Genomic DNA, 14,936 nt, shown 5'->3' with positions numbered 1-14,936 from the left:
CTCTCCAATACATTTTCCACCTCCTAGCTAGTCAAAGGATTTTTCAAATCATTCAGAATCTCACCAGGGGTTTAGAGCAAAAGAAAAAAAAATCATAGTCTTGTTGCATTCTACACATCTCGGGGATTTTTCTGAGAACATAATTAAGACAAATGAATTTAAACATTCAATTTCTGTAATGGACTCAACAGATCCCCATTAAGCGATATGGGCAGGGATCCAAATTACCCTGCTGAAGCCAGCAAAATCATCTTTTCATCAAGTTTTGTTCCATTAAAAATTGCAGATTAAATGTCTAAACATTGTGTGAGCAGTTAAAAGCACAGGATAAAGAGAAGACAGGCAGATAATGTCAAGGGATACCCGAGGATACTGGCTAGCTAACTACTGCCAGATTTTCCTAAACGAGATTAGGGCAGAGCAAGAGGTGACTATGTGCAGTCAAATCTTTCTTTAACAGTTAGTTTTGTAGCATGTAAGTTAGGGAAGAAAGATCACTGCAGCAAGGGACAGTAAAAGTAGTATATACACTTTATTAAAATATAACACAGAGAAGCTGCATAGTTTCCCTTCCACAGGTCAGTTTTATTAACATGGATGTCTGAGTACAATAGGATACAAAGAGAAACTGTCCCACCCAGGTGAAATCATACCATCAAACTTATCTTGACAACAGATGAATCTTTTCCCTTGAAGACAGAAGTGTGTGATGGCAATTCCAGAGGAGCAGGGGGAAGCTGCACCATACATCAGACCCCCAAACTAGCAGGCTGCCCCTCAACCTGACTTACTTCATCTGCTGAAAGATGCTGCTGTTCCATCACAACACAAGAACCCAACACATGCTCCATTCAAAATTTGTTCCCCAAGAAGGGCATTAAGAGGGGATGGCTTCCAGGCAAGTGGCAAATGAATGTTCATGCTTCTTTCGCCCCCCATCCAATTTTCACATATGCTAAGAATTGCAGTACAAGGAGTTCTAAAATCCTGTGTATAAAGATCAAATTGCTACGAAAACGTCTCAGAACTTGTAAAATAGTCTTTGTTGCTGCTGGCCTTTTTAATAATAAAAATAGGGTTTAAAGTCTGGTCTTGCAGCAAGCAAGAATCTCTAGGGTGACACAATAACCATTTTAGTTAATCTGACCTGCAGCAGAAATCAGGAAATAGGGTATGTTTTAAAGTCCTTCCTTATAGTGAAATGGCATTTGCAGCATGGCTGTAATCACACAAAATGAAAGGTTTCAAAATTGACCTCTCTGTTCTTCACTCAATCCTCTGAGAAAAATATTTCTTTTCCTGCTCACAGAAATTCTCTCACGTCTCATACCCCACATTTCAGAAAATACGCAAAATCTATTTTTACTGTTACACCAACGACATTTTTGAGGCACTTTAATATTAAAAAATAAATTTCAAGTTGTATAAGAAGACAAGAAATGCTTCAGCTATGAGATGCTGAAACTTTTACTTAAAGCAATACTGCAGATTGGTTTTAAACTCTTTTGGTTACACAGTACATGATAATGTGGTTGCCTGCCTTATCAGAGCCTCAATAATGCAAGTTATGCAAATCTCGAGGTTTTCCCTAAGGAAGAAGAGTCCCTTAAACACAACTGATGACAAATATACACTGCTATAAATAAAGTCAACTAATTCACAGCAGCTAATCCATGATGTGTACAGCAAAGGGTGGCTGTATTATCAAAGCTGAGGGAAAAAGAGTGTTACCCAGTTGAATACCAGTTCACTTTGGAAAAGCTGTAAATGAAAGCCTTTGTGTCTGGTCACAAAGTACCCAGCACAGGATTCAGGTATTTGGTATAAACTTTCATAGAAGACAAAGTACATGCAACATTTACTTAAAGACATTTACTCCTCAAAAAAATGTTTTACCAGGGAAGGTTTTTCTACAGGTAGAGATGAGATCACCTGCCTTAGCCAGGGCTCACAGAGCAGTAATGGGACTGAGGTTAAAGCAAAGCCGGAGAGGTGGCCCTTGTCCAACAGATGACATGCCAGCATCGTGCTGGCACGAGAAATTCTTACCACTGTCTGTTCTGCAGGCACTTCAATATACTAAAGTATACTTCAATATACTAAATATAAAATATACTTCAATATACTAAAGTACTATGAAACAAATCTGAGGAGTAGGGAAAAGAAATCTCTCTTCATTTGAATGCTAAGAACTTATGCTTAGGGAAAAAAAAAGCCAAGAAATTGTCTTGGCAATGCAATAACAAATAAATACAGCCCCATGGATGTAAATGAGCTCAGAAGAAATGCTGGCAAGACAGATGTGGCTAAACACCACAATCCTGGACTTGGTTATAATTAATACAAGGGAAAGACTTAAAAGTATATGTACTCTATATATATACTGAGTTCAATATTATGTAAGAAGTGAGGATGTCTCCACATATGACATTACAGGCAGATAGAGTATAGGACAGATTAAATAAATATTTAAACTAACAGAAGAACTGGCAGGAAAGGAAACCAGGGAAGGCTGAAGACAACTTAATGTATGCCTAAGGGTTATGTGTGCTATCCAGCAATAAGTACATCAGGAGTAATAAAAGCACTAAAGTAGATGAACAAGAATTTGTATAAGACTTGCGGGGGAAAAAAAAAAGAAAGGAATATAGGCATACAAAAGAGGCAGAAGCTCCCAATTCTATCAGTTTCCACAATAAAGAAACTAAACAATAAATTAACAAATAGTAAAATTCAAAGTAAGTCAAAGAAACTGTGACCAAATTTCAATGTCTACCTTTTTCTAGCTCGCATCTGTGAAAAAAAAAAAAACCTCAAAACCTATCTGAGGCTTTTATTTCCCTTTACTGTGTATTTTTAAAGAACTAAGTACTGAGGTACCTTTTTAGTGGGGCCACTTATCCCACTGAAATGACTTTTCTCTTTTTTCTTTCCATTCTTGTTTTCTGACCAGCTTTTTCAAGCGAGGTTTCACTGGGTTTCATTGTGTCCTCTGTTTAGTACTTTGAAAGTTGTCTACTGCTCTCAGTCACTTCTCTCTTCATTGTCTTTGGAAGAAAGAACTGCAATTTTTTTCACACTCTCTTTAAGCATTTTAAGGAACTTGAGAAGAAAATGAAAATTAAACCTTAAAAATCTGCTTTCAATCCCAAGCCTCTCACACTGGTTGTCATAAAGCTCAATGAGCATTACTGCCTCCAGCCTTTACCTTTCCTATACAAAATTTTCTGCCCTACAGGTTGAATGCAGCTGAATAGCAGACTTCTCATATGGGGGACATTCTCTGAGGAAAACTGACACTTGGAGGCTGCATATTTAAACATTTACCATAGTCTCCTCTTGCCTATAATGCAATTTCTCTTCTTGCAATTGCTTCCTTTCAAACTGTTTTAATTAGCCATACAATTAGTTTCCACTGACTTTTCCCTCTGTTGTAATTTAGATTTAACAGCAGAAAGGCAGAATAGCATGCACTGGTTGGAAAGGCAGTCCTGACTTATAATGGAGCTGTGTGTAATACTGTAGATTTCTTTCAGGTTAATATTCACCAGACCTGCTTCAGTGGCAGAACAGGCCCTACAGGGGCTGTGTCCCCCAAGACCAGGTGCTTTGTCTGTCCAAAAGGGTGCAATAAAATGCTTTGGAGAACAACAGAACATTTTTCCAGGATAGCCACAAAGTAATCTACCCATAGGAAGAGGGGAAAAAAATCCTTCAGTTGATACTTGACATTTCCTAATGTATAATTAACTCCACACAAGGAAAAAATCCAGGGCACCGTGACTTCCTGACTCCTTATTTTGCCCACTCTTGCTAAGCATTTCCTATGTGTTGGAGTGTGTATTGCCTTTTACCATTTTTCTTTTTTGTTTAACATTATTGATACATTTCTGTGTTTTCTAGGACACTTGGAGCATGCATTCCCCTGTGCAGTCCCATCATCTTGCCTTACTTGGAGGCCCAGGGCAGTTCTTGGGTGTCTGGCATCAAGCTCTCCATGTGCTTTCAGACACTGCCTAGGCTAATTTTGCTGCAAGGACAAGAAACAGACTACAGCACCACACTCCAAGGCAACCTATTCCACAATAATATTTTGTTATCCACAATAACCTTAATAATTTTGTTATCCTTATCCACAATAAGGTTTTGTTTCGGATGCTATCACTTGGGAGAAGACTGTTCAATGACCATCAGCAGGCAGGTTTCTCTATCTCATCATGCAGTCCACCCAACACTTCTTGGCAGAGAACTCTCCAGATCTTCACTATCATTTTCTTTTTGTACTTTCAGCCCTAAAATTTCCTCCGTTAGCAAGTTTCTAATCTAGGGCTGTACTTACAACTGGTTCTATGTCCATTCTCTGTCTCTCAGACAAACTGAGAAAAGGCTATTTGTAAATGCAGGAACAGAGTTAATGGAGTTTTGTGGGGGGGGATGTTTTTCACTAAAGGTAGTTGTTATCATCTTTCAGCCAGATGGTTTTAGGATATTCAATGCAGTGTCTCGGCTGCTCTTTTCTTACGTTCCTTCAGAACACCAACATGAGTATCACAAAGAGGCATTTGCTTCGCTTTTTAGCTCACCCAATAATATAACACTTTGTGGAATTTCCATTCCTGACTTTCTTCAAGATTTGTAACACACCAAATCTCTGATTAATCTGCAAGGCTACATTGCAGCTAACAAAATTTATGTCTCTTTGATAATCATGGGGGGTTTTTTTGTTTCTCAAAACATGCAGAAGCAGGTAAGAAACACTACAGAACAATAAAGATAATATAAATCAGGCAATTAAGCAGAAGCTCTTAGGATGTCACTGAAGACTCATAAAAAAAGGCAACTGATCACAATGAGGTCTTGTTTTGATTGCAGCATCCTGTGCTTGCTTTTTTGAGAGATTCTGATTAACTTCTGCCCTGCCACAAGAGTGGTCTTAAATAATTTGAGCTACTGGGTCCAGAAGACTACATAGAGAAGCAGCATTAAGAGGAACAAGAAAACAAATAGCTTGAAAATGTGAGTTGGAGGCGGTAGGGCAAGCAGTGAAGAATCAGGTTACAGTGACTTGTTACCTGAGATATGACAGGAAATACGGGAGTTAGGAGGTTATATGAAACAGGGAAAGATGGTAACTGTTGAAAAGATACTACAGAACAACTAAAATTTCAGTCATTACTATGTAAAAACCAGAACGCACTGGAATCGTGCTGGCTCTTTGTTTGATCTTTTCAATAGGGTTGTTTTATCTCTACAAAAACCATAGGGTTTGCTATTTTCCTCACAGTCAGTTGATACTAAAGGTATTGAATTTTCTCAGCATCTCATCTACCGCCGTCTTGCATCTGTGTCAAAAAAATGCACGAGTGCGTCAAGCAGGCTGGAACAAGGGAGTGGGAAGATGTGTGCAGTCACAAGTGAACAGAGCTGCTGAAAGCAAGGAATGGGGCAGGCAGATCTGCTGTCCATCAGGTGCTTGTGCCACACACTCCTTCTCCTAACTCAAGATGCAGCTGCTCCCCTTTATCCACTCACAAGTGACACAAGGTAAGAGCAGGGATAAAGGTGGCTACTATGGAAATAAGCAAAGATGCTCTCCGTAAAATACCTGCTCACCTGCTCAACCCCAAGCAGCAATCCTGCCCAGATACATTCTGAAAGGTTTGCCCAGGCTCAGCCTTAAGCTTCCTGAAGCCATACTACAAAAGCACACTCACTTTTGAAGAGGATGGACAGAAGTACAAAGAAATTAGGAAAAATTCCTTCACCAAAAGGGTTGTCAAGGATTTAAACAGGCTGCCCTAGGAAGTAGCTGAGTCACCATCCTTGGTGATATTTAAAAAACGTTTAGATGTGGCACTTAGGGACAAGGTTTAGAGATGGTCCAAGACTTGGCAGTGCTGGGTTAACAGCTGGACTCGATGATCTTAGAGGTCTTTTCCAACCTAAATGATTCTAAGGATCAGAGCCTATATTTAGAATTATAGTACACACTGCTTAATACTGACACTTTTACAGGTCTTCTGGGATGCACTGTTCATATGGCTGGCTTGCACATTTGACAGTATCCTACACCTACTCAGTTTAGGAAAGCTCATTTCAGAAAAGGGGATGAAGGCACAGATACAGCAACAAGAATCACACTGACTGGACGTTTGCTTTGTAACTGGAAGCACTGTAGCAAGTAGAACAGGAAATAGCAGAAACCACCTAAAAAGAGGTATGGTTTAATAGCGCAAACATCAGGGACAATGAGAGGACTCTATCCTCTCAGTTTGAAGAGGCAGATAAGGCAGAATGAAAAACAGGGGTAATTTGCCCAGACTGCAGGAACACCACTGCACAAAGAGCTGGTCCATGAGGAGAGCAAGGACAAAATTCTTGAGTGCACAAAGCAGCAGCTTGGGGCAAGCCTTGCAGCTGTCTCAGAAGGAATGTGCACTTTCCATGGGCATTAAAATCTGCTGAAACAGGTGAAGGAGGGAAGTAAATACAGACTTAATTCATGGCAAGCTACATAGGCTAAGAATATAGGAAAGTAAACGACTTAGCATAGGGGAAGTTTGAGGCAATAGGTCATGCAAAAAGGGATGAAAAGGTCACAGCAATTATGTACAGCCTTTTGGATGAAAGAATCCACTGCAGAGTCTCTGGATGTACTTCCAGCAATGTTAAAATGTTGCTTCCAGCTACTGGATGACAGCACATCCTGGATTTATAAGTATTCATTATCAGGATGTACACCCTGCGTTTTAGGAAACTTTGCTTTAGAACATGCTACAGTGCCATTACCCCACACCCTCTCCCTTCTCCCAGGGCATCACCATCAACATAGAAAAGACAGCTTTGAGGAAGGCAGGTCCATATTCATTCTTAAAGAACTATAAGCAGACAATCAGACCACGATTTCTGGCAGATACTCGACTGGAGTGACCTGGAAAGGATCTGATTCCAGCTGACAGAGGTATCAAAGTTTCCAAGTTTGGTTCCTTAGGAGCAGACTAGAACCACAACATGATAAGACAGATAAACAAGCCATTTCAAGCCTTCATCCCAGTGTACACCATGCTTCTGGGTTACCAGTTCTAGTCTTGGGATATTTGTTGATTTTTATTTTGCTCTTATTCCAGTCCTATTCATGCTTGCATTTTTTCAGTGCAAATGAGTGCAGACCATTTCTTCTCCAAACTGTCAATAAAGCGCTACATTTTTCCAGCTGCACTTGCTCTCATTTCCACTGAATCTTGAGATGGTCTCAGATGAAAAAGCACCACTGGCACAGAAGGTGGGTGTCCTCACTCTCCATGAGAAGCTTGGAGAAGCTTCTGGCTGCCTTATTCTCTAGCGAACAAAGCAGCAGGACAGAGGGCAAGTGAATACCAACACAAATATCTGTGTTGCCCCAAGAGGCACATCTGCCTCCTCTTCTTTTGGTGGAGCAGTTGGAGACTGTCCCTCTGGGAGCAGCACAGCATGGAGAAACGTGCAGGACAAAGAGTGATGCAGGTTGTGTTAGTGTGGCACAAGGTGAGATGCACTGAAGGAGGGGAACTCAAGACATATCAGAACACCAAGCACTACACTTAAGATGCCTTCTCTGCTCTGTTGGCTCCTTTTTTTGTACACCACTATGCCAGTTTTTATAAGACATCTCATGAACAATATCAGTGAATCTAACCCAACCATCTTTGTGTTCTAAATACGCAAACCACAGAATATTTTTCATGATCTTACCATTATTGTTCAGAAAACAAGAGAAAAGAAGCTGCATAAATGAATTACTCTGCAGTCTTTATTAAAAGAAAGTACATTTAGAAACAATCAGATGATGCAGAGGTAAAGTCACCTACAAAACAAGACAGATTAGCATCACCCACTGATTGTTGATCCTGGTGGCACTACAGGCAAACTGGGAAGGGCTTTAGGGCAACTTTGTACTCACAGATTGTAGGAATGAAGAGTTGTAAGCAGAAACAAAGAATTAAAAGATAGATAGTAAAGCAAGTTTCTTCTCTCTCATTTTACAAATTTCCTCTACTATGGTACAGATCCAGAGCATTGATTCGAATGCTATTTTACTGGATTTCCATTTGTTTTGCCTGGGCCTCTACATTAATCCAAACAAAAAGGGCCTTTAAAGCATTCATAAATAACCTGCTGCTGCTGCTGCTGGCACCTAGGAGCCAAGTGCAGCAATGTTAAGCAACAACAAATTTCATAGTTCAAGAGGCACAGTTAAGGAAAAAGGTTGCTCAGAAAATCACTCTCATTTAGCACAAAGATCCTTAAAAATTGCATGAAATCAGTCAAGTAACTATAGAAACCAATTTCTTCAGCTCTGTATCACACGTCTCACACCTCAATTGTCTTTATTATCGTCTGCTGTCAGATCCTTAATCAGAAATGTGAACAGGCTTGATGATTTATTCAGCAGGGAAAAGAATCTGTAGGTCAAGTGAAAAATTTCACACACACATACACACGCACACACATCTTCAACCTTAGGTACTTTCATTTCATTCTGTTCCCAGTAGCTCTGGGGGCAACTCCAGTGAGATCCAATATTAAGGCTCAATTAAAATAAGCTCCAATTAGTGGAGCTTTTTTCTCTCAGGCTAGAAAAGTCAGGAAATGGATATTGGGAAATGTAAAAAGTCAGCTACTGAGAGGAGGCTGCAGACATAAATGAACTTATTTGTTGATTTCTACAGTTGCTATGCAGAGGCCTCTGGGAGTAAAAGCTTAACCAGTCTAAGCTATAAACTAAAACCCCTGCAGCTAAACATGAACTGTGTGAAACAAGGGCTCCATTCCAGAACAGAAAACTGCTGGGCCCAGAAAATTAAAAGCCAGAGGCATTTTCCATTTAAAACTAAATCCCAGTACCGCCTCCCAGCCAAAGAATTATAAGCAGTATCAGATTTACAAAACGAACAATTACCCTGGAAAAATGTAGCCTATTGTACAGTCCCAGATGCTAAATCTCAAAGTTTCTTTTTTTTTTTTTTTTCTAATCCCACATTATATTCCTACCAAGTGTACTGCTGCAGTTTACAAAGGACTGTTTCTAGACAGGATTGAAACTGCAAAAATAAAATGTTAAAAAAAGAGAGCTCATAATTCATTGACCTCATTTGAAGCACTGCCCTTGCCTGTGGCAGTTCCTGTCCTTCCCCAAGGCCTCTGCAAATGGTATGCAGCAGCAAAATAAACCCTGACCTAATTGCCAGGACAGGGCTGCCAACCTTCTCTCAACACACAAAGGCAAGCATGGTAACTGGGAAGTCCTACCTCTTTCGCTTTCTGCTTTAACCACAGTTGCTCTGGATCTTCTTTATTGAAACGGCTCTACCAAAGGAAGAGGAAAAAGATTGAATAGAAATTACTGGCATCCAAACACCATCCTAGCTGTTAAATATTTAATAAATGACAGTTTTCTCTGGTGATTGAAAGATTTAGCTCCAGGGGTGAATGCCTCAATCCAGACTGGCTTCCATCCCCCTCCACGCACACACGTGCACACCCCTCCTCATCTGGGCCGGCTGCCTCTGCTCTAGCCTGAGGCAAGATTAAGCTGAAAATGATGCTAACACTGTCAGTCAGGTCCAGTCTAGGCATGATGTTGTTCATGTCAGCAGCAGGCACTTAAAAAGGACAGGAAGTATAGGAAAGAAAGGGAGTTGTATTCATGCAAGCACAACACAGTTCTTTCAACTCTAGGATAGGCTTCCACCCAAGTGGCTCCAGAATTTGGCTTGAAACAAAAACAAAAGAAAAGAATAAACAGAAGATGGTCAAGTCTCAGCTGATGAAGCAACATCTACTGTCATTTTTTTCTCTTCTTCTTGAGGTGAGGGAAGAGAGAAGAAACTTATTCTGTACTAGCAACAGCTCCATCAGGGGTTCATAGATGCTGTGGTACCAGCTCCAAGGCTAGCCTTCTGAACTTGACTACAGGAAACAGATTCACCTGCAAGGGTGGTGGATTTCACCAGGCTTCTGTTTCAGAGGCAAAAAGAGATCCAGGAAGGACATCTGTAGCTTTTTACTTCGGGAGTTCACCCCACCACACATTTCAAAGAACTCTTGTGGACTTGTTTTAAAATGTAAATAGGTTAAATCCTTTTCTGTATAGCCTCAATTGTCCTTAACATTACAGATTTTCAGTGACAAGGTTAATGGTTACTATATTGAAAGCAGAAGTAGGAGAAACCTGAAGATGTTCACCAATCTAGGGGACATGACTACTTCCTTGGAAAGCCAGAGTCTTACCTTGGCTGCTCGAAGAAACATTTCACGTTCCTCTTCATCTTTTCTCTGCTTTTCTAGGTGATCAAGCTTCTCAAGAAATCTCAGTTGTGCTCTGGTGTCACTACATACAATGTATGTATCACTCCCCTGGGAAAAAAAAGTTTGTTACAGACAACCAGGCTTTTATATCTACCACTAGAGCTAATAAACCTAATGGGAACAATCTGAAAAGAACAACACTATTTTTCTAAGCTGAAAAGTGTAGGCTGTTTTAGAAAGACTTCAGGTGGTAGGTAGTCATTTAGTCATCTCTCCACCGAAGCGTGTTTTCATGTGTCTGTGACTAGTAAGAGGTTATTGAACAAATGACATTAACAACATCCAGTCTATACTGACTACAATAACAGAAGTCTTCCCTAACCTTAGACTAAAGACTGAAATTTTGTTTTAAACCAGCAACCTCATATCCAGTAAACATGGTGGGGGAAAAAAAAAAAAAAAAAGAATTGTAAAGCAGCAGGGCATAATATCTTTTCTCCTTTGAAGAGAAAAAGAAAAGTAGAATTTGACATTTTAAGTTTTAGTGTTTTGTGTTCTAGTTTAGGCCATTTAATGCATCAGTTGAAACAAGCATCACCTGGTATTTCCAAAAAGAAGTTTTATGTATTGAAGGCGTGGTTTAGAACCAGTTATAATGAATCTTAGGGGTGAACAAGGTGAAATATATTATACACAGTTTATTATAGCTTTAAGAACACGTATCTTTGCCTCAGTGAATGCTTTCAAGTCACAGAAAAGTTGAAAGGTAACCTGGGGAAGTCAACTGGTCCAGCCACCTGTACAAAGCTGGGCCAGGGAATACTAATGATCAATTCCAACAATCTCTGGACACACAGGCATTGAAACAAGACTGAGGTCCTTTTGGTCTAAAGAACAACAATCAGTAGTTTATTTTACGTTCTATTTTTGCCCCCACTGGAAAGCCTGAGTTGACATTTACTTTAGCTCAGAAAGGCAGAAAAAGGAAAGATCCAAAAGGTGGTCAACTGGCAATGAAAAGCTTGGTTTTACTACTCTGCTCTTCCAAAGACAGGCTTCTTGAGCCATGTATTGGCCAGAGGGCATTTAGGCAACACAAGACAAGGAGCCCATTCTAGATGGGGCATGTCTGTGCCACCTGTTTGTACCATATTTTAGTGCACATCCTACAGTTGTCTTCTTTCTCTGCTACTTTGTGGACTCTTTTTTTTTTCCTGAGAAATCTATCCTGGGGCTTTTATCAGCCAAACACACTATGTACTTTCAGCAACTCTTCGTTCTACCCTACCCCAATCTCACACTGCAATGAAACAGCTCTGACACACAACTATTCTGAAGAAAGCACAGGATATTTTACAGCTGTATTTTAGGCAAGGTTCTATGTTAAATGTATGGACTATCAGTGACTTCAGTTGCTCAACTCTTAGTTTTCAAGGATACTATACTCAGACTCTTCTTCGCACACCGAGTTGTGCACTATGAAAAGATGGAAGGAAAGTACAAGTTTTATTGTGGGGCACTGTTGTCTCTGAATTTTCACAACTGAGTCAGAGCATGAAATCAATCTCTTTTCTGGTATTATGCTTGGTCCTTTTCAATCAGCCACCTCATCGTCATGTATTACCAACTGTGGCCCAAAACACACCATATGCTGCAACCAGAGATTTTCCCAAGCAGCGTCTGTGGCTCTGCAAAAAAGTCCAACAAACCTTTTCCCCCCCTCTTCTATCACTGCTCAAGCTTTTTTAAACCGCTCCCCACAAAGCATATGCTATTCTTGAGTCATTCTCAGTACATCAGTACAACTTGTGTTGTAAAGTATTTGAACCTTGATAGTGTGCCCCAGCCAAACCATTTTTAGTTGTTTTTACCAGAGCCCTCAGAGTGGGACCAGGCTGGAATTACCCTCACTGGCTTCACCTGGCCTTTCCACCTTCAGCTGCAGCACATCAGCCCCAAGACGGTTTTTAAGCTCCAGTCTGAAGGCTTGAGGGGAGAGGTGGGACAGATTTATATCAGCTCCTTGTCCTTTGCTGTCTTGTTGTTTGGATTTCCTGGACTAACTTGGCTGCTGATCACTGGATGGGTTTTGTTGCTGTCATCATCTCCATGCTGCTTGCCTGGATCAGGAGCCCCACCTGTGAGAGCCCTCAGGAATTCATCAAGGACTGAAAGGTAAACTGTGCTGAACTGGGAAAAAAGAAGCTAAAAAACTAAATACCAAGACAGCAAGGAATAGATAAAAAAGGACTGTGCTGTACTAGATTAAAACCGATCATGTTATCAGAAAAGTGCATGCAGAGCTCATGGACAGAAGAGAGAAACCAATCAAGCAATGTGAGATCTCATGCGCAGCAGTTGGAAAATGTATATGTACTGTATTATGGATAAGTTGTAAAATGTACAAGTAGAGTAACATGCATAAGTAGAATAAGATAAGCAAGTGAAATGTATAAGTACTGTGTTATGTAGAAGTTGTAAAAGGTGTAAGATGTGTAAGTAGTGTGATATGTGGAAGTTGTAAGTTATAAAATGTATAAGTAAGTGAACTGTGTAAGTACATACAAGGAGATAGAATGTATAAGTAAGCGAAGTGTACGAGCAGGGTATTATGTCAAAGTTGTGAGATGTGTGAGTGCAGTGTATTTTAAACAATAAGATGCTTCTGCGTAATCATATTGATTCATTGATCAGAAGGCATGAGTTCCCGCAAACTTGTTTTGAAGCACCAGCTCATAATAATTCACCACCATGCCACAATCCTTTTAACAGGACAAAGAAGAAAGCTGTAGTACCAGAAGATTTATTTTTTCCAAAGTTTAGAACTGTTTCACTTTGGAATACCCAGATATTTACACATTTTAAGACAAATCCATGACTCTATACCACCCAGCAATGTAAGTCTCTCAACCAGAAGCTCCCCAGTGCACTACCATGACCTTATATGGGACAAGAAATAGGTGCATCCATAACAGTATTTCAGCTCATCGCCTGTTTTAAGACAGCTTATTTCAGGAGTTTTAAAAGAGGAACCCCTGCAGTTATATTTTGTCCTACTCCATAAACTTCTCTGTGGTCATTCAGCAGGGAATTGCTGAGACAGGAAACATTACATTGTACCCCTGCTCACGACTCGTAGCCGGTGCTGCCATGATGAAGCATTATCACCCACATCCTATGGCCCTACAGATAATGCAGTTTAGTGTTGTGGCATTTCAGTACTACTGCATGAGGGGGAAATGTTTTCATGGACTGTTGTTTTTGCCCAGCACCATACCATGCCTCTTGGAGCCATGAGCTCAGGGGCTCCAGCCACAGGAGCATGGCAGCTGTTTCATGCTGGGATGAACCCACATAAAAACCCTTTCCCTTTACGGTCTTACAAAGGCTCTAATACAAGCACTGCAACAAGAGCTGCATCACAGAGAGCAGCTCACAACCATCTGAAAGGCTATTCCTACTTCCCATAAAGAGACCACCATCACAGTTTTATCCCTATTAAGTTAGTGACTTCCAATTATATTGTTTTTTCTTAAATTTAGCAAAAAAAGTACGAAAGTTGACAAGCCTACATGATGGCATGGCATGAAGCTTTTACCCTGCCAATTCACTCTCTCTGAAGGGCGGTCTGTCAGATGAAAGCTTCCAGGCATGAGCTGAGCAAATTGGGAAAAAGAGTTTCGTGAGTATGATCCCATTAATTACTGGCCTTTCTACACCAACTCCTACCCTAACAAGAGCTACCTTGGTTTTACCACACCTATCCCTGTTACTGTCTTTTTGTAATGAAGATAGGTCAATACAAAGTCTTATGGAGCAACCACCCCACCCTCCTGGAAAGGCTCTGGGAATTTATCTGACATACAAGCAGCCCACATGGCGCGAGGGTACCCATCACTGGCCATGAGAGAAAAGGGAACAGGAGGTAAGCACTGGGGGAGATGGAATACAGGGCTGTATAAATACCTACATTAATACATAATGGGACTCCAACACCCTGCAGTGTTCTCTTCTTGAACTTAAGATTTCTCAAAGCCTGTCAGCATCTCTCACAATAACATTACTCACAAAGGTAATCCTGTAGGACACTCCTCTGCCGCGTAATACCATCTTCCTAACAAAAGAGGGGATCTGTGCCTCTAAGATTACTGTGCCAGTTACTTTTGCTTTTTTTTGTTTGTTTTGCTTTTGAGAAAAGAGGAAAAGAAAGCCAGCTTATTGCAATCTTATAATCTTATCATTGCTCCCGGCAATTCAATCAGACAAAAACCTATCTGTTTTTCTATTGCTTTAGTTCCATGAGAAAGAAACCAGTCCTATCCAGCCTACTGCCCAAAAACATTTCCTTCTGTTCTCGACGTCTGCAAGACACTAAGTCCTACTGGTTACTCAGGACTTCAGCTTCCTCTTCACTTTTGCTCACAAGCTCAATTGTACCTCCAACTTTGGAGAAACAACATACAGCATGTGCAGTTTTCTAAAGTCTTTTCATAAAAAACTGTACTTTTCCTATATTCATTTTCTTTTCTATCACATCCTCTTCTGGCAAGGAACAGAATACTCCAACTGCTCCAGACAACACTGTAAATACTTAGAAGCTTCCAAATAGCTCTTTACTGTTGCTGCTCCAGTACTGAAAAGCCTACAAA

At 40.4% G+C, this 14,936-nt stretch overlaps 1 protein-coding gene across 8 annotated transcripts in view; it reads right to left on the bottom strand.

The window, feature by feature from the left end:
- The window catches only part of TAF4B (TATA-box binding protein associated factor 4b), a 113,068-nt gene that overhangs the window by 36,251 nt on the left and 61,881 nt on the right, over window positions 1–14,936 (bottom strand). For all 8 annotated transcript variants that reach the window (XR_004243019.1, XR_004243020.1, XM_032123984.1 and 5 more), the window contains 2 exons: window positions 10,270–10,395; window positions 9,289–9,345 (listed from right to left, as the gene is read on the bottom strand). Coding sequence is in view for 6 of the 8 variants with exons in the window: in XM_032123984.1 (XP_031979875.1) it covers window positions 9,289–9,345; window positions 10,270–10,395 (183 nt within the window). In the remaining 2 variants the exon portion in view is untranslated. The remainder of the gene's footprint in view (window positions 1–9,288; window positions 9,346–10,269; window positions 10,396–14,936) is intronic.

This window comes from Corvus moneduloides, chromosome 1, assembly GCF_009650955.1.
Source record: "Corvus moneduloides isolate bCorMon1 chromosome 1, bCorMon1.pri, whole genome shotgun sequence".
Lineage (NCBI taxonomy): Eukaryota > Metazoa > Chordata > Aves > Passeriformes > Corvidae > Corvus > Corvus moneduloides.
This window is presented reverse-complemented; position numbering and strand designations above follow the sequence as displayed.